Raw genomic sequence first — 21407 nt, 5'->3', positions numbered from 1 at the left:
AGGCCCCATAGCAAAAAAATTCTTAAAAAAAAAAAAGGTAATCAGGGGATCAACAGATGGCATAGTGATTATGTCACTGGACTCTCATATAGTTGACCGCTGTTTGAGTCCTGAATCCGGTGGCTTAAACTCATGCCGGGGGACCAGCAGATGGCATAATAGTTATGTCGCTGGACTCCCCCCAAGTCGGTGACTTAAAAATTCATGCCAGGCGTGTGTGCGTGCATGCCCAAAGTCTCAAAAGGAGAATGGAGGAAAAGGAATTGTGGTTGGCTATGCCCCCCCGGGGAGGGGTGATTTCTTGCTTTCTGTCTGTCTCTTTCTGTCTCTCCAGCGAGTGCATATGCCCTATATCAATAATCTCTCTAAAAAAATTAATAATAAAAATGATCAATTGAGGCCAGCAGGTGGTGTGGAGGTTAAGGCACTGGATTCCACATGGCCAGCTGTGCAGTTCTAGTCCCAAACCTGGCAACTTGAATATCATGCCGGGGTGGGGGGGTGTTTGTGGTGGGCCATCCCCCTGGGGGGTGATTTCTTACTTTCCTTCTCTCTTTCTGTGCATGTACATGCCCTATAGCAAAAATTAAAATACTGCTAATGAAAGTGATCAATTAAGCTAAAAACTACCAAATATCTTCCTCTTACCTTGACATTCCTTCATCACAACCTGGAAAGCCCAGGCGTACATTTAGAAATTCTAAAGCGTCTTAGGGTTGCAGCTAGAATGCGATACCAGAGATGGTCAGCTTCCAGCCCAAGCCACAGCCTGCTGTCCTCTGCTCACCCCCAGCTCCGTCCTACTACACAAAGGACCTCGTGCACTCCTGTGTGGTCACTCCAGCCTGCCCATCCATAGCCCATCCATGCCCTACACAGACAGGTGCCCCTGGTCTAGGGGCTCTGGGGCGCCTCCAGCACTCAGGGCAATGGGCCTGAGAGGAGGTTCTCGCAGGGGCTTGAGGCTGCTTGCACAGGGATGTTGGCATCTCGAGTACCTGGAACGGCAGTGCTCTTGTCCCACAAACTCCTCACTCCTCGCCAGAGCAGGGCCAGAGGAGGACGACAGAGGTCAGGCCTCAGGGCAGAGCTGTGTGAGATGGAGTCTGAGCACTTCCATGAAGACCCAGGTGTGTCCCCGCGGCAGGAGTCCTCAGCACATCACTGCTTCCTGGGGCACAGGCCGCTCATCCAGAATGCAGAAGGCACGCTCTCCGCTCCCCGTTTCCTTTCTGTCTGCTCTGACGCAGGGCTTTGATCAGAAGTTAATACAAGGAGAAATTACAATGTAGCCCAGCAGGAGCTGAGCTGGTTACCTACAAATAAACCTGCTTTTGCTTTTTTGGGTGTCACCTGTCAGAAATTCAAGTGATGTTCTGACAGTCATACTGATTAAGATGTCAGCCGAATAGATATTTAAGTATTTGAAAAATACAGAGAGTTTGTCAAAACCTCAGGAAGAATCTAACAAATCCTTCCTGGGAGCCAAGGAAAATATTTTAAAATGGAACAGAAGTTGTCCCCAATCCAGGCACGAGTATTCTTCTCGTGCAGCTCCCAGAAAGCACAATCTCTCAATGGTGGCCGCGTTCTGGGCTGATCCACGCCTGCCTACCTACCCCAGGACGAAGGGAGTCTAGGGGTCCTCAGAGCCTCTCCCCTTCCTTTTATTTCTTTTTTGGTGCATGTGCTACCAAAGAGAGATGGAGAGAGAGGTAGAAGAGAGAATGCATCGCCACAGGGAATGGTCGTACCACATTTCCTTCTCCGTGTCTCTCTCCTTCTGGGATTTTGGGCACATGCACACGCGCCCATCATGATTTTGGGCACACGCGCCCATCATGTTTCTCAAGCTGCCAGGACTGGAAAGGCAGGGTCGACCATGTGGGAGCCCATTGTCTTAACCACTAGGCCACAGAGCCAGACCTTCCCTTGCTTTTATTTGTCTTTCATCCTTATGTCTCTTCCCCTGGGTGCTAGGGCCCTCCTCCTTCTCAAAGGACAGCACAGTTGAACCCGCCCGCGCTCGAAGTCACCCCAAACATTGCTCCAGACCCCGAATGTCTGGCTCTCCTTCCTCAGTAGCTCCTCCATCCCTAAGTCCAACTTGGGTAGCTTGTGGCCAGCAGAAGCAAGTTTCACGCCAACTCATGCCAATTAATCATATGCCAATTGACATATACCACTTCTGCAGATGTGTGCCTTAAAAACAATGGCGGGACCAGCCCTGCGGCACAGCAGCTGAGAGTTGTACAGTGGGCAACGGATCTCACATGGGGTTCAATCCCAGTCCTCGAGCTTGGAAAACATGCTGGTCACACATATGCTCCAAATTCTGATCAGAAGAAAAAGGATTTTGGCACAACCAGGCCCTGTTGGGATGTGTTTTATTCCTCTCTCTCTTTCACACACACACACACACACACACACATATCCTATGCCGTAAAAGCGATATTAAGATATATTAGCCCAAATAAATCTCTTAGCAATTGACAGAACTTCTGAAAGTTTTACAAAATGCAATGGAAAAATGAGGCAGTGAATGTGGTAGAGATGGTGAGTGTGGGTGGGCTGCAGGGCTGACCTGCTGGGCTCTGGAAGCTTCCTGAGCTACTCTTGATCTCCCTAGGACCTCCAATCTCCATGTTAGAAGGTGCAGACTTCTTGCCCCCTCCACCCCCACTTCTCCCTCCTGCCACAGGGGATTGGCAGCTGGAGGTGGAGGTGTTAGTCGGACTCTGGAAAGTTACTCGTGGACTTGCTCTCTCAATTTGAAGACAAATTGTGAACTATTTCAAACAAATCTATTTAAAGAATAGCAAGCTATCTCTCCCCATGCCCCAGAGACAAGCCCTCTCCTGAATTAGGTGTTTGTGTTCCCCATGTTTTTATTGTATGATTTGGGGTCTTTATGATGAGAGTTGAAATATGAAAGAGCCTAAGTAGCTCTGTTCTGCTGTCTTCCTCCTGGGGGTCTTGTAGGGTGCCTAGAGCAAATTGTCGCCTTTAATTATTGCTCTCTTCCTTCTCTGGTCTTTGACAAAGAGACTGTCAGATATTATATTCACATAACTCAGTCATGTGATTTTCATATGTGGCACGTGTGTATTGTGTAAATACACCCTTTCAGGTGCTTGAGTCAGCCTGCCTCTATGCCTCACCTGTCTTGCTTCATCCTAATCGCCTGTCTTGTCCCCTGAAATCTAAGCTCCCCTGTCTTTTTCACTGTCAGCCTGAAGTGTGGTGTGGGCTCCCGATGAGTATCTGCTGGATGCTTGATTGGTTAAAGGAACAGGCCTGTGTGAGCAATGGCAGCTCTGAAGGAAAAATATCCATGGGAGCGTTTTCCTGCACTACGGAAGGAGAGGAGAAATGGACTGCATTAAAAATGGAAACCTGGTGCCACTGCGATGGCACAGGTACCACGGTAGGGTGCAGTACCATCCACCGATAGGGGAGGCCCAGGTTCAGATCCCGGGATGACCTAAACATGTTGGGCACTCCCGTGCACCTGGCTGGGAGGCCGGGGGGATTGTGGTTTGGTGAGAACCTGTTGCAAGTACTCTCTCTCCCTCTCTCTGAAGAAATAAATACAATAAAGTTAAAAAAAATGAAAATCTCGGTAAGTTCTTTGTTTGGGCCTCAAAGATGTAAATGATTATGCCTGAATTAATGGAACAGGGAATTCAGGTCCACAGAGGAAAAATGCCATTTGAAGGTATCAGCTGACACCATGGAAGGATGGCTTGCCAACTCATGTTCACGTGTACCGCCTCCCCGGCAAAACGACATCCGAGAGGGTGGCCGCGGTGACATATGACAGGGACTGCATCTGAAATCTACGTTTTCAGTGGCTTTGTTGTGCAAAACTTCTCCTTGAAATAGAATGGGACTTTTCTTGGGATGGCCTCGTCACAAAAGGCTGGATAGTGACTGTCTCGATGACCTTGTTGGCAGCTGTTTCCCTGCACGTGATGTCTGTCTGGCATTTGGAGGCGTTAGTCTAGATGCAGGTTGTGGAAGGCCTAGGGTTTGCCAGCTCCCAGGGAGGTCTGCCCAGAGCCCAGAGGCCTACCTGCTGGCTCCAGGCCACAGCCTGGGTTTCATGTTCCAGAAGCATCCTTAGCCTGAGGCTGAGGTTCTCTGAGGCAGAGTTGTACTGAGAAGCCCCAGAGCCCTCTCTGAAGGGTAGAGCTCTGTCCTCATCCCTGCTCCTGTTTCCTCGAAGGCCTCGGGCTCTACCTGTGTGCACCCATCTCCTGCAAGTTTGGAACGTGAACCACGTTAGCTGCTGCCCTCACCCCTTGGGCCCACTCCTCTGTCTTCTCCTCTGTTCTCAGTGGCTCCTGAAGGAGCTCCTCACCTTCTCTATCTCCTAGCAGGGCCTCCAGGACAGCTTGTTTTCCTCTGAAAGTGACAACAGCCTGTACTTCACCTACAGTGGCCCGTCCAACACCCTGGAGGTCAGCGACCTCAGCTACCAGGTAGAGACATGTCTGGGTTGAAAGAGAAGGCGTGGGCAGGGGCAAACAATTTCCCAAGGAGAAGGGACAGGCCAGCCCTCCTAGAAGGTCCTCTATCCACAAGGACAGAGTCTAGGCCACGTTGCTGCCTCACTTCTGGGTGCAAACACCATGGAGCCCTCCCTCACTTGCCAATGGCCCAAGCTATAGCAGGGAGGTTGGAGCGTGACTAGAGAATGAGGTCCTTGTGAAAACATAAAACAAGCTGTGAACCTGGGGGTGGAGGGGAACCTCTAGAACTCTTTAACTTTTATATTTTGAAATAATTTTAGACTTTAAAAAATTCCAAAAATAATATATCCTTTGCTCAACTTCTCCTAATCTTGTATACCCATAGTATAATCAACAAAACTAAAAAATTAACAATGTAAAATGCCATTAACTACAGACCTTATTTACATCTCACTAGTTTAGACAGATAGGTTTTTTATTTTGTTTTAATTTTAAGTAAAATGTACTGTCTCAGGGCTAATTAAACATCTAGAGTGCAAGAATAACCATTGGTCTATCAGAAGCTCTCAGAACTCTGCTGATCAGATTCAAAGATCCCTAGCCTCACACCATGTATTACCCAGATAGAACATGGAGGAGCCTAGAATGCTGAACCTCCAAGGCCCTAGTCTGGTTCCCTGTGGGTGTGAGTTAGGACAAGCTAATGAGTCGCGCCATAAACTTTCTCTGCTTTGCCACTTACTAGCTGTGTGATCTTGAGCAAGTTACTTAACTGTTCTTAGCCCTGTCTGTAAAACAGGGATTACGATAGTACCCATGTTATAGGTTTGCAATAAGGAGCAAATAAGATAATGAATAAAAGGCAATTAACGTAATATCTTACACAAAGTAAACACTTGTTAAGGTATTAGTAAGTTACTATTTTGAAGTGAAGACATTTTGTTTCATGTTGTATTTTTATTTTTGCTCTGCTATTGCACATACTTTCTATTTCATTCGTCTTCAGACTTGGAAACTTAGTTCAGGTTCTCAGCATGGTGAGGTCTGGTTTTCATGTTTGGTAGAACCTGGGTGGGGGTGCCACAGGCCTGTGGTATATCAGCAAGGGGATGTCCCCTATGGACAGGGCCACATGGGCACGGGGCCATCAGTAGTAGCTGAAGCCCTCTGAGCCGTTTGGTTCTCCAAGGACCTTCCTGATGTCTCCCCGCAGGTAGACACGGCCTCCCAGGTGCCTTGGTTTGAGCAACTGGCTCAGTTCAAGATGCCTTGGACATCTCGCAACAGCCAAGACTCTCGCGAGCTGGGCATCCAGAACCTGAGCTTCAAAGTGAGAAGTGGACAGATGCTGGCTGTCATAGGGAGCTCAGGTACAGCCACAGCAAGTACTGGGGCAATGGTTACTCTCTCCTGGGATGCAGGGTGGTCCTCCAGGCACACGGATGCTTCTCACAGAGCTCTTTGAAGAGTACAGCTGAGTGGGTGCGAGAATGGGGCTGGATCAACATCTCTATTTACAAACTTTTAGGAAGCTGCCCTTGTGACAGGTCTTGAGGGTGCCAGTTGTCCTCCTGAAGCTGTAGCCAGAGCAGTTGCCTTTAGTAAACACCTGCCCCAAGAAAAGATTATCAGGCAACTTGAGCACATCAGGTTCTTTGTAGGAACCCCTCCAGCACTCAGTCAGGTTGTTTCTGCCACACTGGATTCTGATTATGGTAAAATACCAGCAACGCACAGCCCCTGCCGCAGCTCTTAGTTCTCAGACTGCACCTCCAAGTCTTAGTGTAACCTTCAGCCGTCTGAAAAGAGCCAGATTCTTGGAGTGCTTCAAAAAGTCACTTCTGCAGGCCAGATTTAAGATTAGAGAATGTCGGAGCTGAAAATGGGCTTGGAGAACAAAGTTTATTCTCCTCGGCGTGCTCTATTTTTCTTTCTGCCTACCAATTTGGAAGCATTTTAGAAGAAAGCTTTCAGATGATCTAGTCCTCCATATTTCTAGAGTGTCCTCTTGCCCCTCTGTCTTAGTCCATTATTGTTTCACTAAACAAATACCTGAGACTGAGTAATTGATAAAGAATACAGGTTTAGTTGGCTCGCAGTTCTGGGGGCTGGAAGTCCAGAGGTGTGGGGCCAGGATCAGGCCAGCCTCTGCTGCTACATCACATGCTGCCAGACATGGAGGAGAGGGCTGACACGTGCAAGGAGAGCGGAAACAGAATTCCCCACTTCCCCTGTTCATCACCTCATGTCCCCAGCCATTAGGCCCTGCATCTCAAAGGTCTTCTCACCTCCCAAAGCCATTATACTGGAGACCAAGCTTCAACAACTTGTACGTTGGGGGGTGGGGGGGACACAAACCATTATTTAAACCATAATGCACTATGTACACATATCCCTTCATTTGACAGAGGTGACTAAAATCCAGAGATGCTGAATGGTTCTTCTAAGGATACACATTTAATGCAGAACTAGGACTAGAACTTCAGTTTCCTTGTGCTCAGATAAAGTTGTTTCCCTACGGTACACCCTTACCAGGGATGAGAGAGCACTATCCATGCCTTTTTTTTTTTTTTAAGAATTATTTTATGTAACTGTTTATTATTTGTTATTATCATCATTATTATTTTCCAGTTTGATCAGAGAGAGACAGAGAGAGAGAGAGGAAGTGAGATAGCAAACCGCCAGGTCTGAGATTTGAACCGTGGTCGGCCATGTGGGAGTCCAGCGCCTTTAACCACCATGCCACTTGCCAGCCCCTATCCATGCCTTTTAATTAATCATTTCTAGAGGTAGAGATTACTCCACTTTTTGAACATCTGTTCCAAACTTTTACAGTCTGCCGACAGAGAAGTCCTGTTTATTGTCTTACCAAAGATCAAACGCAGCACTGTGGGTAAATGTACTTTGTAACTGAAAGAGCGTGACATTTATTTAGTCCTGCCTCCCTCTCCCCTGGCCCTGCAATTCTGACCTAAACAAAAAAAAAGTAGGTCCCTCGTGGACCTATATTATTTTTTTTTTATAACTCCTGGTAGCTTTTCTTGTTCTAGCCGCCTTTTCTTCCTGAATTGAGTGTTCAGAGGCACCTGGATCCTGATCGAGAATCCTCATCATTGAGTTCTATACATACAGCCCTCTAGTCGCTAGGGTCCCTGGTTGTGGGTAAGGAAAGTGAAGTCTGGAGCGGCTGAAAAGGGATCACAGTGAGAAATCGCTGGGTCTTCTGGTTCTGTCATGTTCAGTGTTGTGTGGCTTCCAGTTTACTTGGCTGACATTACTAAAACGATTTATTAGAAAGGGTTATCAATTAGACTTCCTGTGCCTTTTACCCCCCATACACACACACACACACACACACACACACATACACACATGCAAAAGAATGAAGACTATAATTTTAAAAAAAAGCAAAAACAAAACAAAACAAAACAAAAACAACAACAACAAAATAACCCCAGGTGTTTTGCCTTGTTCTGTAGAATAGGTTGATGTATTTACTGATTTAGAAATTGCAGCCATTTTACAAGGTCTTGAACACCCACAGATGTTTTCTCCGGGTTCTTAGAGCGTCTCCCTAAAATGCACCTGGCATCCTCTTTTGGAAATGCTGACCACATCGCTTGCAAGTTTTACTTAGGAACTGTGGCTTTCCTGCTTCATGACTGGGAATCCTATAGTCTCTGTGATGCTGGCCAAATCCCTTGCACTCCCAGAGTCCAGGTCCTACATCCAAGGCTGAGCAGGGGAGCGAGGCCAAGGCCCCTCCCTGGTTCCTGTCCTGCTCAGGGTCCTGTGGAAGGGCCAGGACAACAAACATGGCCACAGGGAAATGAAGCACTGAGCTGTGCTCCTTCGTTCTGCTTTGTCCCACCTACATTCTCAGCGACCTCAAATGATGCACACACGGGAGGCAGCACGAGGCCCTGCCCGCCCCGAGAGCCTCTGGGCAGTGAGCAGAGGATCACACGGGAACCTCCTGGTTGGCGGATTTTGCAGTGCACACTGTAAGGCTGCCTGCAGGTGGAATGTGGCATGTGACAAGGACGACTGATCACATGTGTACTGGCACTTTCCTTGTTTGAAACAACTTAGAAAATTTGCTCTTAGAAAACTTACTTTCCTGGGACCAGCAGATGGCGTAATGGTTATGTTGCTGGACTCCCATGTCGTTGACTGCAGTTTGAGTCTCAGATTTGGCAGCTTAAACCTCACTCAGGGATGTGTGCGTGCGTGCCCAAGATCCTGAGAGGAGAATGGAGGAGAAGGGATTGTGGTGTGGCTACCCCCCCACCCCCCGGGGGTTGATTTCTCGCTTTCTATCTCTCAGTCTCTCTGGCGAGCACACGCGCCCTATAGCAAAAACCTCTCTGAAAAGAAAGAAAATGTACTTTCCTTAGAAGGAATGTAGAGTAAGGAAAGCAAATCCCCACCAGGGAACTGGACAGAGCTCTTGCCCAGCTCTGTGGCAGGAAGGTATTCTTGGAGCCTGAGCCCCATTCACAGTCACAGCTTAAAAAGCTGTCTAAGGGGGCCAGCAGGTGGTGGTGTGGTTAAGGCGCTGGACTTACACATGGTCGACCACAATTCAAGTCCCAGACCCGGCCACTTGAAAATCATGCTGGATGCATGTACATACACGCCCCCAAATCCCAAGAAGAGAATGAGGAGAAGGGGTTGCGGCGTGCCCGTACCTCTGGGTGATTTCTTATGTTCTTCTTCACTGTCTCTCCCTGTCTCTCTCCTCTCCAGCGAGTGCACATGCCCTTTGGTGAAAAACTAAATCGACAGACCAGCAGTTAGCGTAATGGCTATGTTGCTCAACTCCTATGTAGTTGACCGCGGTTCAAGTCTCAGACCCGGTGGCTTAAGCTCACGCTAGGCACATGTGTGTGCATGCCCAATATCCCAAGAGAAGAATGGAGGAGAAGGGATTGTGGCATGGCCATCCCTCCCTGGGGCGGTGATTTCTTGCTTTCTGTCTCTCTGTCTCTCTCTGTCTTTCTGGCAAGTGCACGCACCCTATAGCAGAAACCTCTCAAAAAAAAAAAAGAAAGAAACGTTAAAACGATTAAACAAACAAAAGCTGTCTAAGAAAGAGCTTCAGCCAATGCTTTTGGAAACTATCCAATCTGATGTTCACTCCCCTGAATTGACAGTGAGTGATATGTCTCTCAGAAGTGGATGGTGTTGAGCCAGTCGGCGTTGTGCTGGGTAAGGAGCTGGGTCCCACGTGGCTGACCATGCAGCAGAGTCTTGGACCTGGTGATTTGAAAAACACACCCGGCACACGTGCACACCCAAAATCCTGACAAGAGGGAGGCATGGGGCAGGAGGATTCTGCTGCGTGACCATCCTCCACGGAGGGCGCCTTCTTATTTTCCCTCTCTCGGTCTCTCTCCAGTCAGCACACATACCTTCTGGTAAACTAAAAAAAAAAAAAAAAAAAAAAAGTAGATGGTATTAACCTGAGACTAATTGATCTGTTTTGTTTTGTTTTGAAGAGAGAGTGAAAAGTATTGCAGATAAAATAAGAGCGAGAAGGACACAGACACATGCAGAACAGATGTGTATACTGTGCTGTAATTCGATTGCTTCTCTGTTTTTTCTTCTCTGTTTCTCAAAATAGGGTCTTTTTTATTTTTATTTTATTTTATTTATTTGTTTGTTTTATTTTAATTTGGCCAGAGAGAGACACACAGAGGAAGAGATAGAGGGAAAATGCAAAAGCAAGCCGCCAGGTCCAGGACTCGAACTATGACCAACCATGTGGGAGTGTCCAGCGCCTTAACCACCACACCACCTGCTGGTCCCAATAGGGTCTTTTTTTTTTTTTGCATTTTTAAAAGACATTCTATTAATACTCTAAAGTAGTCCTTCCCACAAAGCCAGCCTCTGAGCCAGATGACATAGGATGGTGAGCTGTTGCTGAAATGTTTGCCAGCCATAAATGGCTCCACGTCACAGCACAATTAACACCAGCTTGGCTTGGGGAGAAAGGGCATCAGTTAGCGGTGGGAGGGGACCGCTCTGGGCACCGGCAGGCCTGGGGCAGCCAGGACGCCAGCGTCTCGTCATGGAGCTCCTGGTTCACCTGGCCTGAACGCTAGCATCAGTGCTCCCCACCCCCCCAGAGGTATCCAGGTTGACTACAGACAAGAGGCCTGGAGCATCATGGGCCAGGCTGCCCCTCCAAGGAGCAGAGGCTGTGGCACCTTCCCTGGGGGCGGGTCACATCAGCAAGGACAGAGCAGTTCAGACGCTAGCGGCTGCAGGGCTGGTCCCACAGGGCTCTGCTCTCTCTCAGGGGTGTCTCTGGTGCCTTTGCAGGCTGTGGCCGAGCCTCGTTGCTGGACGTCATCACTGGCAGAGGCCACGGCGGCAAGATTAAGTCAGGCCAGGTCCGGATCAACGGGCAGCCCAGCACGCCCCAGCTGATGAGGAAGTGCGTGGCCCACGTGCGCCAGCACGACCAGCTGCTCCCCAACCTGACTGTCCGCGAGACCCTGGCCTTCATCGCCCAGATCCGCCTTCCCAGAACCTTCTCCCAGGCCCAGCGTGACAAAAGGGTAACTGACCGGGTGGCTGCCCCTCCCTTCTCCCCCTCTCCTGCCACAGGACCCAGTCACAGGTGGGGTTTGAGCAGCGTAGCTCACCATCCACTCACCCACCCAGGGAAGTCAGCCACGTGCCAACCCCGCCTCGGTCCTGTGAACCCCAGCCTTCTGCAAGCCTCCCCAGTCCCGGTCGTTTCTTTCAAGGCACTTGTCCAAACGTGTGATGAGTTTATTGAGGTACACATTGGTCCCCCATTGGGCAGGAAGCTCACCTGTCAGGTCCCAGCACACGGCCATGTTTGCCCGGCACATCGGAAGGATCTGCGAGATGACTGTCCTCTGTCCTCCTTTGCTTTAAATCGTACCCCCTCCACCTCGGAGCAACGGGTGGTTTTATGTTTGGGGGACAAACACATCCAGCCCGAGGGAAGCTGGGGAGCGACCTCTGAAGCCCCTGCCTGGCCCTCAGGTGGAGGACGTGATCGCGGAGCTGCGGCTGCGGCAGTGCGCCAACACACGCGTGGGCAACGCGTATGTGCGGGGGGTGTCTGGGGGCGAGAGGAGAAGAGTCAGCATTGGGGTGCAGCTTCTGTGGAACCCAGGTGAGGGGCGTGGGAGGTGGAGGAAGTGGGGGCCTGCAGTGTCCACTCGGGCTTGGCCTGGCCGAGGAAGTGACCCACTGACTGACCGGGCCTTTCTCTGGGAAGGAATCCTCATTCTGGATGAGCCCACTTCTGGGCTGGACAGCTTCACGGCCCACAACCTGGTGAGAACCCTGTCCCGGCTGGCCAAGGGCAACAGGCTGGTGCTCATCTCCCTCCACCAGCCTCGGTCGGACATCTTCAGGCTGTTCGATCTGGTCCTCCTGATGACGTCCGGCACCACCATCTACCTGGGGACAGCCCAGCACATGGTCCAGTATTTCACCGCCATCGGCCACCCCTGTCCTCGGTACAGCAACCCCGCTGACTTCTACGGTAAGCCCACAAGCCCAGCGGCCAGCGGCCGGCGATCCAGTACCCAGGGCTCCCTGCCCCTCGGTGCTGCCCGAGCTTGCTGAGATTCAGGCAGAAACTCTCAGACGTTCAGGAGAGGGGAGATGAGGAAGCGGCGCTGGGCAAAGTGGTGTGGAGAGCGTGGGCCAGTGGGCCAGGGGCCGAGTGCTAGGAAGGAGGACCTGAGAAAAGCAGCTTTGACTAGCAGCTGCCCTTTGGGCATGATCGATTCGAAACTTATGAGAGCTTGGGGCCAGCAGGTGGTGTGGAGGTTAAGGCAGCTAGACCCCACATGGCCAGCACAGTTCAAGTCCCAGACCCGGACTCTTGAAAAACATGCCAGACTTGTGTGCATGCTCACCCATAATCCTAGGTGGAGAATGGAGGAGAAGGGATTATGGTGCGATCATCTCTCCCGGGGGGTGATTTCTCATTTTTCCTCTCCTTCTCTCTCTGGTCAGTGTGCCACTCTATGGCAAATGTAAATTAAAAACAAACTAAAAAACTTTATGGGTGCTCCAAGGTCCAGAAGGGCTAGAATCCAAGAGGGTTGGGGTCAGCTTCTATGGTTGTGGCGCTTGTTCATGCTCTGAAGGGGAATTTCGGATTTAAGGCCAGGGAAGTCTGAAGACTGCCTTGGTGCCCACAAAGGGGCAGGGAGCCTGCAAGTGCAGGTGTCACAGTGGAACCCGGGGCACGGGCAGGCTCAGGGCCTTCTTGGTGGGCCTAGCCATCGATGCTCTAGCATGCCAGCTCCTTGCAGCCCCTGATTTGCCTTTCAGCTTCAGTCCTGAGACCTTGGTACTCAGGAGAGCATGAGCCACTTCCCTCACTCCTGGGGGACAGGTGCCTGGGTCTGGTGTGCTGAGGGTTGGCATGGCTGCTGGACAGGTGACACGGTTGTACCCCGGCTGGGGGAGGCAGCATCCGTGACTTGTCCTATAGGTCACATGGAGCCCCTGCTTCATCCCTGGATGGCAAGGTGTGATAAGGACCTCACCAGTAATAGGATGATGGCGACCGTTCCTCGCAGGCACACTGGGGCCCAAAGCACCAAGTTCCAAAGGGCCTCCTCTTGGAGCCTCATGTCTCTGCCAGACCCAGGTCATCTCCATCTTTACAGATGGGGACCAGAGCCCGAACAGCTAAGGACCCTGCCTGCTTCGGCACAGCTGTAAGGCACAGAACTGGGGCTCCCACCGCAGTGCCTGGCCCTGCCCTGGTCCTGGCCCTGTGGCCCATGCCCTCCTCCCAGAGTCCTAAGCCACCTGCAGCCCTCTCACAGAGGATGGGCACTGGCTGTCTGTCCTCACACTGCGTGAACTCACATGGAGGTCACCTCCCTTCCCTGGACTCAGGTGCCAACCTGGCTTCCTGCCACTGTGTCATCCCAGGCCAGCCATTCCCAGATAAGAGGGCAGAGGGCACCTGCCAACCTGGCCACTGGAGAGTAACCTGTAGTTACCCCAGAGAGGGGTTACCAGAAGTCAAATGCCCATAGTAGAAACAAAACCCTTGTTTTTCCCCCTGTTTTTTTACCCGATTCTTGTTAGGGAGGTGAGGGCTCTTGTCTACAAGCCCTGGGGCAGGGCTCCTCAACTGGCAGGGCCTGGGGGCACCTGGTGAGTCTGGTGTTTGTGCTGCAGCCTTGCACACGTGCAGGGAGTGGAAGGGCAGGCACAGGTGCCAGTGTGGTTTATAAAATGTGCTCCTACACGTCGTCTTGGCTTGAGCTGTGTTACGGAATGGGAGGGAGAGGTAGAGCCGTAACCCCGGCCTAGCTGAGGAAAGATGGAGGCAGGATGGAAGGTATGCTTGGGCCTGGAGCGAGCTACATATAGGAAGCCCTGGCTAAGATCAGGTGGGCTTGCCTTTTCTGGCCTTGCAGGGGTGTGAGAGGTGAAAGGCAGAGGCAGCGTGAGGGGGGCCTCCAGGCGTGCCCCACAGGCAGCACCCCAGGGACCCAGGAGTGTGTAGCAGCCTATCTCCATCTGGTTGTGCTGGTTCCTCCCCCAGACAGGGCAGCTGAACAGGGCAGTGAGACCCTGCTGGGAGTTGGCTGGTCTCCGGCACCCTCCAGCTCCTCTCACTTTGGGCAGGCTGCCTAAGAAGCCAAATTATTAATTTGCTATGAGAGACAGAGTTGCCAGGAGCCAAGCACTCAGCCCACCCCTGGTTATCCTGTCTTCTCCTCTGGGCAGGCCTGCCTATGAGGCCAGATTCTCCCTCTGTAAGTGCCTTCTGGAACAGCAGGAGTTGGGGCCCTGGGCATAACCATGATCCAGGCTCAGAGGCTCCTTCTCTAGCAAGGAATTTCCCCATACTGAGTCAGGGTAGGGGCAGTGAGCCAGCCCTCTGCTGTTGACCCAAGGCTCTGCAGGTGCAGTCAGGCCTACAGAGAGAGAGGCCAGCCCTGGGCCTCTGCCCTTTCTGCTCTGACCATTGCTTCAAGGTGCACTCTCAGAGGGTGGTGAGCATGCCCTGGAGCCCCCGAGGGCTGACCAGCATGGCGGGGGCATGAGCTCCTCACTTGAGAGCAGGTGCCAAGACCAGGTGGCCCATGGTCCCATCCTTTGCTTGCAGTGGACTTGACCAGCATCGACAGGCGTAGCAGAGAGCAGGAAGAGGCCACCAGGGAGAAGGCTCGGTCCCTCGCGGCCTTGTTTCTGGAAAAAGTGCGTGACTTTGACGACTTTGTGTGGAAAGGAGAGGCCAGGGAGCTGGATGTGGGCACTTGTGTGGAGAGGTAAGGTGGCGGGGCAGCTCTGGGGGGAAGCTCCCCCCACAGAAGGTGGCCACCCCCATAATAGGCCACATATTCTCCCTCCCAACAGCCCAGCCCTCTTGCAGGACACCAGCTGCCTCCAGACTCCCACCAAGCTACCTGGGGCCGTGCAGCAGTTTACCACCCTGATCCGGTAATTATCTGCCGTTTCAACCCCCCTCCACTCACACCCCCGCAAAGTCTCTGTGTATCAGATGAAGCTCTGGCTATCTAAAATGCACTTGCAGGACAAAGCAAGAGGTAGAATTGTTTCCAAAACCACTGTTTTCGGGGCCAGCCTCAGCCCTCAGATGACACAGAGACATTACTTTAATTCTTTAAACAAAATGAAAATATCTTACAACTAGATGACCATGGAAACAGCACAGGGCCATTGTAAAATACTCGGACACTACACAAGAATCTTAGGTGGGAAGGGAGGGTCTGTGGCACACAATTCCTCAAAGAAAACCAGACCCAGCTGTTTGGTATGTGCCCTTCCAGACGTCTCCACGCACACCAGCGTTTCGTGCATACTGTTCTGTAGCTGGCTTTTACTTGCCTGGAATAATGCCACTACCTGCCATCTGATTAGGCCTTCCTCAGGATGCCAGTCTAACTATAATTCATTTACTCATCTAGTCCATAAGAGGGAACTTCGAAAAGTTCATAGAAAAGTGGAATTAAGGCTAGCAGGTGGCATGGTGGTTAAGTGCTAGATCTCACATGGCTGACTCTGGGGTTTGAGTCCCAGAACCAGCGATTGAAAAACCACACCAGACGTGTGTGTGTGCATGCCCAAAATCTCTTGAGAAGGGACTGCCTTTCCCCTTGAGAGGTAATTTCTCACTTCCATCTCTCTGTCTCTATGTCTCTCCAGCAAGTGCTTGCACCCTATGGCAAAAAAATCTAAAGAAAGAAAGAAAGAATGGAATTAAAGTATGAGTTTATTGTGCTGCAGAAAAGTTTTGCAATCCATGCATAGTTTTTTTTCATAAGATACATTTTCCACAACTTTTTAAAGACCTCCCCCCCCACCTTATACTAATGGTCAAATTATTTTTAGGCTTTTGCTATCATAAATTGATACAGCAACTGTCTTTGTGTATGTTTAGGCACCTGATTGATCTTTTCCTCAAGATAATTTCCTTAAATAAAATCGCTGAGCTGATACACCAATGATAAAAGTATCAGTCATTTATTGAGTACCAAACTGTGGGACAGACACTTTCCATTTTCTGATGGGATCCTCACAGCCACTCTGTAAAGTGGAGATGGCTAGCTTCTTTTTTTTTGTTTTTTTTTTTTTTTTTTTAGGTTTTTGTGGTAGGGCACATGTGCTTGCCAGAGAGAGACAGAGAGACAGTGAGAGAGAAAGTGAGAACTCACACCCTAGGGGGATGGTTGCACTATAGTCCCTCCTCCGTTCTCCTGGAATTATTTTTTTTTTAGAGGTTTTTGCTATAGGGTGCGTACACTCGCCAGACAGAGAGAGACAGAGAGACAGAAAGCGAGAAATCACCCCCCAGGGGGGATGGTCACACCGCAATCCCTTCTTCTTCATTCTCCTCTCGGGATCTTGGGCACGCACACACACGCACCCGGCGTGAGTTCTAAGCCACCGGGTCCGGGACGCGAACTGTGGTCGACTACGTGGGAATCCAGAGACAGCCATTACGCTAACTGCTGGTTCCCTCCTCCTGGAATTTTGAGCACACATGCTCACACCTCTGGTGTCAGTTTAAAGCTGCTGGGCCCAGGACTTGAACCATGGTCAACCATGTGGGGGTCTAGTGCCTTAACCACCATGCCACCTGCTGACCCTCACTAGCCTAACTTTTTTTTAAAGAATGATTTTACTGAACTTTATTTTATTTATTTAGTTAGTTAGTTTAATTTGACCAGAGGGAGATAGAGAGAGAGAGAGAGAGGGAAAGTGAGAAAGCAGGTCGCCAGGTCCAGGACTCAAACCACGGTCAGCCGTGTGGGAGTCCAGCGCCTTCACCACACCACTGCTGGCCCCCCAGCCTCATTTTACAGATGGGAAACAGATTCAGTGGTATCTATGCCCAAGGTGACAGGCCTGGCATGCCGTCCCCTTTCACCTCTTTTGTTTTAAGCCGTCAGCTTTCCAATGATTTCCGAGACCTGCCAACCCTCCTCATCCACGGGGCCGAGGCCTGCCTGATGTCTCTGACCATCGGCTTCCTCTTTTACGGCCACGGAGCCATCAAGCTCCCCTTCATGGACAAAGCGGCCCTGCTGTTCATGACTGTAGCGCTCATCCCTTTCAATGTGATTCTGGATGTCATCTCCAAATGTGAGTGTCATCTGCTCTGGGGACCAGGATGTGGACCAGCAGGACATAAGGGTGTCAGTGCCCTTTCAGCTGATCCCAGGCTGACCTCTGTCTTCCTCTGAACCCCTCTGCCCCGCCCCCGGGGAAACCGGTTTGCTCAATCACATTGTAATTGTTGAATGAAAGACAATAATTGTTTTTAAAGTTCACACCTTAATGTTAGTATGTAAATGAAAGCAAATTACTGCTCCTACCCCAGCACAGTTGGACCTGACAGCCACAAAACCGGAGCCCAAGCCCAACGCCCGAGGGGCCTCATCAGGCATCGAGGCTAGGCTGGCTTGCTCTGCCTGCTTTTTGCTTCGTTTTGTTTTGCTCTAGGGAGAGTGTGCTCTCCAGAGAGAGACAGAGAAAGAGCCGGGGTGGGAGGGAGTGAGAAGTCACCCCCAGAGGTAATGAACATGCCATAGCCCCTTTTCCTCCGTTTTCCTCTTGGGATTTTGGGCATGAACGCACACACACCCAGAGAATTTTTCAAGCCACTGGGTCCGGGACTCAAACTGCGGAGTTGGCCATGAGGGATCCAACCACCTTAACTACCATGCTACCTGCTGACCCGCTGCCTGATTTTTGCTTTGGGAGTTGTTTTTGAAATTATAAAACATTTAGGCAATAGCACTACTTTTAGTTGCATTAGAAGAGATTCAAAAACAGAGACATGGTGGAAAAACTTCCTTTTTTTCCTTCCCCCACCCCGACCCCTGTAGGTCACTCGGAGAGGGCGATGCTTTACTATGAACTGGAAGACGGACTGTACACTGCTGGCCCATACTTCTTTGCCAAGGTGACCGGTCAGGGTTGACAGCAAGTGACTCCCAGGGTAGGGGTGGAGGGTGGAGAAAACTGAGCTATAGCGTACAGACCACTGAACTACCAGGTTGCATGCCATGGGTGATTGTGGGTGCCATGCTCCCCAGGGTACTTCCAGAGGCTTGATACTTTTACAACATTAACCAGAGGCCAAAACTGTGGACTAGGAACACTTTAGGAACCTATAAAAAGAAGAGGTGGGAAGTACCTAGTGTCCTTTGCCTCATCAGAGCCTTGGAGCAGTCGGGCAGGTGTTCCTAGGAAGCAAAGGCTCACAGAGGTCACGAGGCTCTCCCAAGGCCACACGGCTACCTCGTCTGGGCTGGACTGGTGGGGACTTGAAATGTAGTCTTTGAGCAGACACAGCTGCCTGCTGGGGGAAGTGGCTCTGAGCTGCCCCAGAGAGGTGCTTGGTGTGTGCAGGAGAAGCCAGCAGTGAGCTTGCACTTGCGGGTCCCTCCTGCCTGCACCCACCGCACCCACGTCAGCAGCCTGGTCATCACCAGGAGTGAAGACGGCATCTTGGGGGCTGCTACCTTCCAATGGGCTAAACTGTTGGCAGACGAAGGTGCTGGCTCCACATCTGGGCAGGGCTGTTCCTTGCAGGTCCTAGGGGAGCTTCCGGAGCACTGCGCCTACACCATTATCTACGTGATGCCCACCTACTGGCTGGCCAACCTGCAGCCGGACCCCGAGCCCTTCCTGCTGCACTTCCTGCTGTTGTGGCTGGTGGTCTTCTGCTGCAGGGCCATGGCCCTGAGCACCGCGGCCATATTCCCCACCTTCCACATGTCTTCCTTCTTTGGCAACGCCCTCTACAACTCCTTCTACCTCACCGGGGGCTTCATGATAAGCCTGGACAACCTATGGACAGGTGAGGCCCACTCCCCGTCTGTGGCCCGTCAGGCCAGTTTTTGTCTGGAGATGAAAACTCATCATGCCGATGCACCTCAGGATGGCGGTTCCAGAAGCTGACATCTTTGGCCCTAATGTCTTCCTTCTTTGGCAACGCCCTCTACAACTCCTTCTACCTCACCGGGGGCTTCATGATAAGCCTGGACAACCTATGGACAGGTGAGGCCCACTCCCCGTCTGTGGCCCGTCAGGCCAGTTTTTGTCTGGAGATGAAAACTCATCATGCCGATGCACCTCAGGATGGCGGTTCCAGAAGCTGACATCTTTGGCCCCTGCCCTGTAGGCCAGCAGAGCGATTCCATTAAGAGGTGCAGATGGTGCCTCCTCGTGTCCAGGGTCAATGACTGCAAGTCACCTGGGACTCCCTCCACTTCCAAGTCACCAGGGAGCCTAAGTCTGTCTGAAATACCCCCTTGGCTCTGGCCTTATCATTTGATCTTGGTCCCTCTACAGCTCTCAACTCTGTCCATGCGCAGTGAGCTTCGTGAGGTGCAAATCCAGGTCTCTGCCTTCTGCAGGGCCTGCGCCTTCGCTGCTGCCTCCCCTACTCTTGGAAACCTGGCATGCTCCATGCTCTCACCCCCAAGCCTGGCCCACGCCTCCCTGAGGAAGCCAGCAGGGCTGATCGCCTCCTCCTCCTGCCAGCGCCGTGATCTGGCCAAAGAAGCAGAGCCCATACCCAGCCATCCCTGGCGCAGGGGAGCCTCCATGGCCCTAGAGCTCCAAGCATTGGAGCTGGCACAGGCCCCTGAAGCAACGTCTGTCTCTCCGTAGTCAGGACCACGGTGGTGATCCACAGCCACCTGGCCCTGGCTTCTGCAGTGTCCAGGCTGCCCCTGTCCTTGGCCCTTCTGTCCACTCTTCCCTCTTCACTGCTCAGAGTGCTCACTGCTGTCAGGCCAGAGGCACCAGGGTCCCCTTGCCAGATGAACACACTTCCCCAGTGTAGACAGGAACCGCTGGGTGGAACGCGTGGGTAACATGGCTCTCGCCGTCTTCAGTGCCTGCTTGGATCTCCGAGGTGTCCTTCCTGCGCTGGTGTTTCGACGGGCTGATGCAGGTCCAGTTTAAAGAGCGCCCCTACCCGATACCACTGGGTAACCTCACCATCCCAGTCCCGGGAGACACAGTAAGTAGCCGAGGCCTCGGATCTTGAGTTGGTTCCCAGGGGCCGAACCTCTGCTTCCCGAGCTCACCGGCTGTTTGTGTCCCCAGCTCCTCCATGCCATGGGCCTGAACGCACACCCGCTCTACGCCATCTACCTCATCCTCCTCGGCCTCTGCGGGGGCTACCTGGTCCTCTACTACCTGTCCTTGAGGTTCATCAAACAGAAATCAAGTCAAGACTGGTGATTCGCACCGGACTCCCGCCCCGCCAGTCAGGACCGAAGGACGTCTTCTACAGCACTCCCCTCCCGCCGGAGCCCCTTCCCCCGGACGCTGAGGACAACCGTAGCGCGCGGTCGGCTCCATCCCGCCGCGGCGCTGCACTGGCCCAGACCTGCCACAGGATGGCAGTAGAATAAAGACAGTTGGAGGGATTCCTGCTCGCTGGCCGGAGCTTGTGGTTGCGGGCCTGAGAAAACCAGTACTTGCTGGCTCCTACAACATTGCTAATTTATTTCCTTTCAACATGTCTTTCTACAACCAATTCAGTATAGGATGGGAGCAAATTAGATAGGAATCGAGTCCTAGGCTACACAGAATCCTTAGGCCTCAGGGTAGAGTAACAACAGCTGGCGTCCCCAAACTCCGAGTAAAGCCACTCTGCGTAGGAAGTGACCTAAACTGCACCAAATGCGATGCCATCCCTCCTCTGTGAAGTCCTTTGCTCCAAAAGCCAAAGGGAACAAGTAAAGATTTATCAAGCATCTGCTCTGTGGCAGGTACATTGCAAACAGAACACTTTACGTGGGTGACATCCGTCTTCATTCCGTTCTCAAACAACCCCCTTTGAGGTAAGCGGTATCGGATTGCAGAGGTGAGGAAACTGAGGCACAGACACATGCGGTCGGCTAAGGTCACATGGCTACGCTATAGTGGAGTCAGGTGAGGGTCAGCCTCTGAGGCCCTTAGGAGATAGAAGAACACACTCCCTTGCTAGAAGGCACAGCCTGAGCTGCGATGAAGCCTTGAAGCCCAGGAAGGTTCTAGAAGACATGTTTATAGAGAGTTAGCTCAGCTAGGCCTCTTAGAGCTGCATTTCACTGAGCCTAGCAGGTCTCAAGGCTGGCTTTGAACCCTGCAGAGGCATGGAATGGTGCAGGCCCACCGCATGCTTCATGGCTGAGAGTTGAGAGCTGAGGACCATCTAACAGGTACACAGAGAGTAGGAGGGGATTGTTTCCAAAGGGAAGTTAAAGCCTGGAATCAAAGAACCAGTAAGGTGGGTGGGAGGTGAACAGTAAATTGGCCCTTGTTAAGTCAAGATAGTTCCTGAACCAGCAACATGGACTTCCCCTGGGAGATGATTAGACAAACGATCTCTGTTAGCCCAGATCTATGGAGTTAGGACCTACATTAAAAAAAAAAAAT

General features: G+C 51.5%; 1 protein-coding gene across 3 annotated transcripts in view; it reads left to right on the top strand.

Annotated features, from left to right (window-relative positions):
* The window catches only part of ABCG8 (ATP binding cassette subfamily G member 8), a 24278-nt gene extending 3083 nt beyond the window's left edge, over positions 1-21195 (top strand). Inside the window, exons 3-14 of one of the 3 annotated variants that reach the window (XM_027776317.1) lie at positions 4383-4484; positions 5689-5845; positions 10803-11041; positions 11499-11631; positions 11737-12006; positions 14608-14770; positions 14859-14942; positions 16909-17108; positions 17855-17931; positions 18564-18831; positions 19874-20001; positions 20088-21195. In XM_027776317.1, coding sequence (XP_027632118.1) covers positions 4383-4484; positions 5689-5845; positions 10803-11041; positions 11499-11631; positions 11737-12006; positions 14608-14770; positions 14859-14942; positions 16909-17108; positions 17855-17931; positions 18564-18831; positions 19874-20001; positions 20088-20225 — 1959 coding nt within the window. In that variant the 3' untranslated portion in view covers positions 20226-21195. Of the gene's footprint in view, positions 1-4379; positions 4485-5688; positions 5846-10802; positions 11042-11498; positions 11632-11736; positions 12007-14607; positions 14771-14858; positions 14943-16908; positions 17109-17854; positions 17932-18563; positions 18832-19873; positions 20002-20087 lie in introns of all 3 variants that reach the window. The other 2 variants (XM_027776316.1, XM_027776318.1) reach the window with 2 other exon arrangements.
* The last annotated feature ends 212 nt before the right edge of the window (positions 21196-21407 follow it).

The sequence above is a fragment of the Tupaia chinensis genome, unplaced genomic scaffold (assembly GCF_000334495.1).
Source record: "Tupaia chinensis unplaced genomic scaffold, TupChi_1.0 Scaffold000661_1, whole genome shotgun sequence".
Lineage (NCBI taxonomy): Eukaryota > Metazoa > Chordata > Mammalia > Scandentia > Tupaiidae > Tupaia > Tupaia belangeri.
This window is presented reverse-complemented; position numbering and strand designations above follow the sequence as displayed.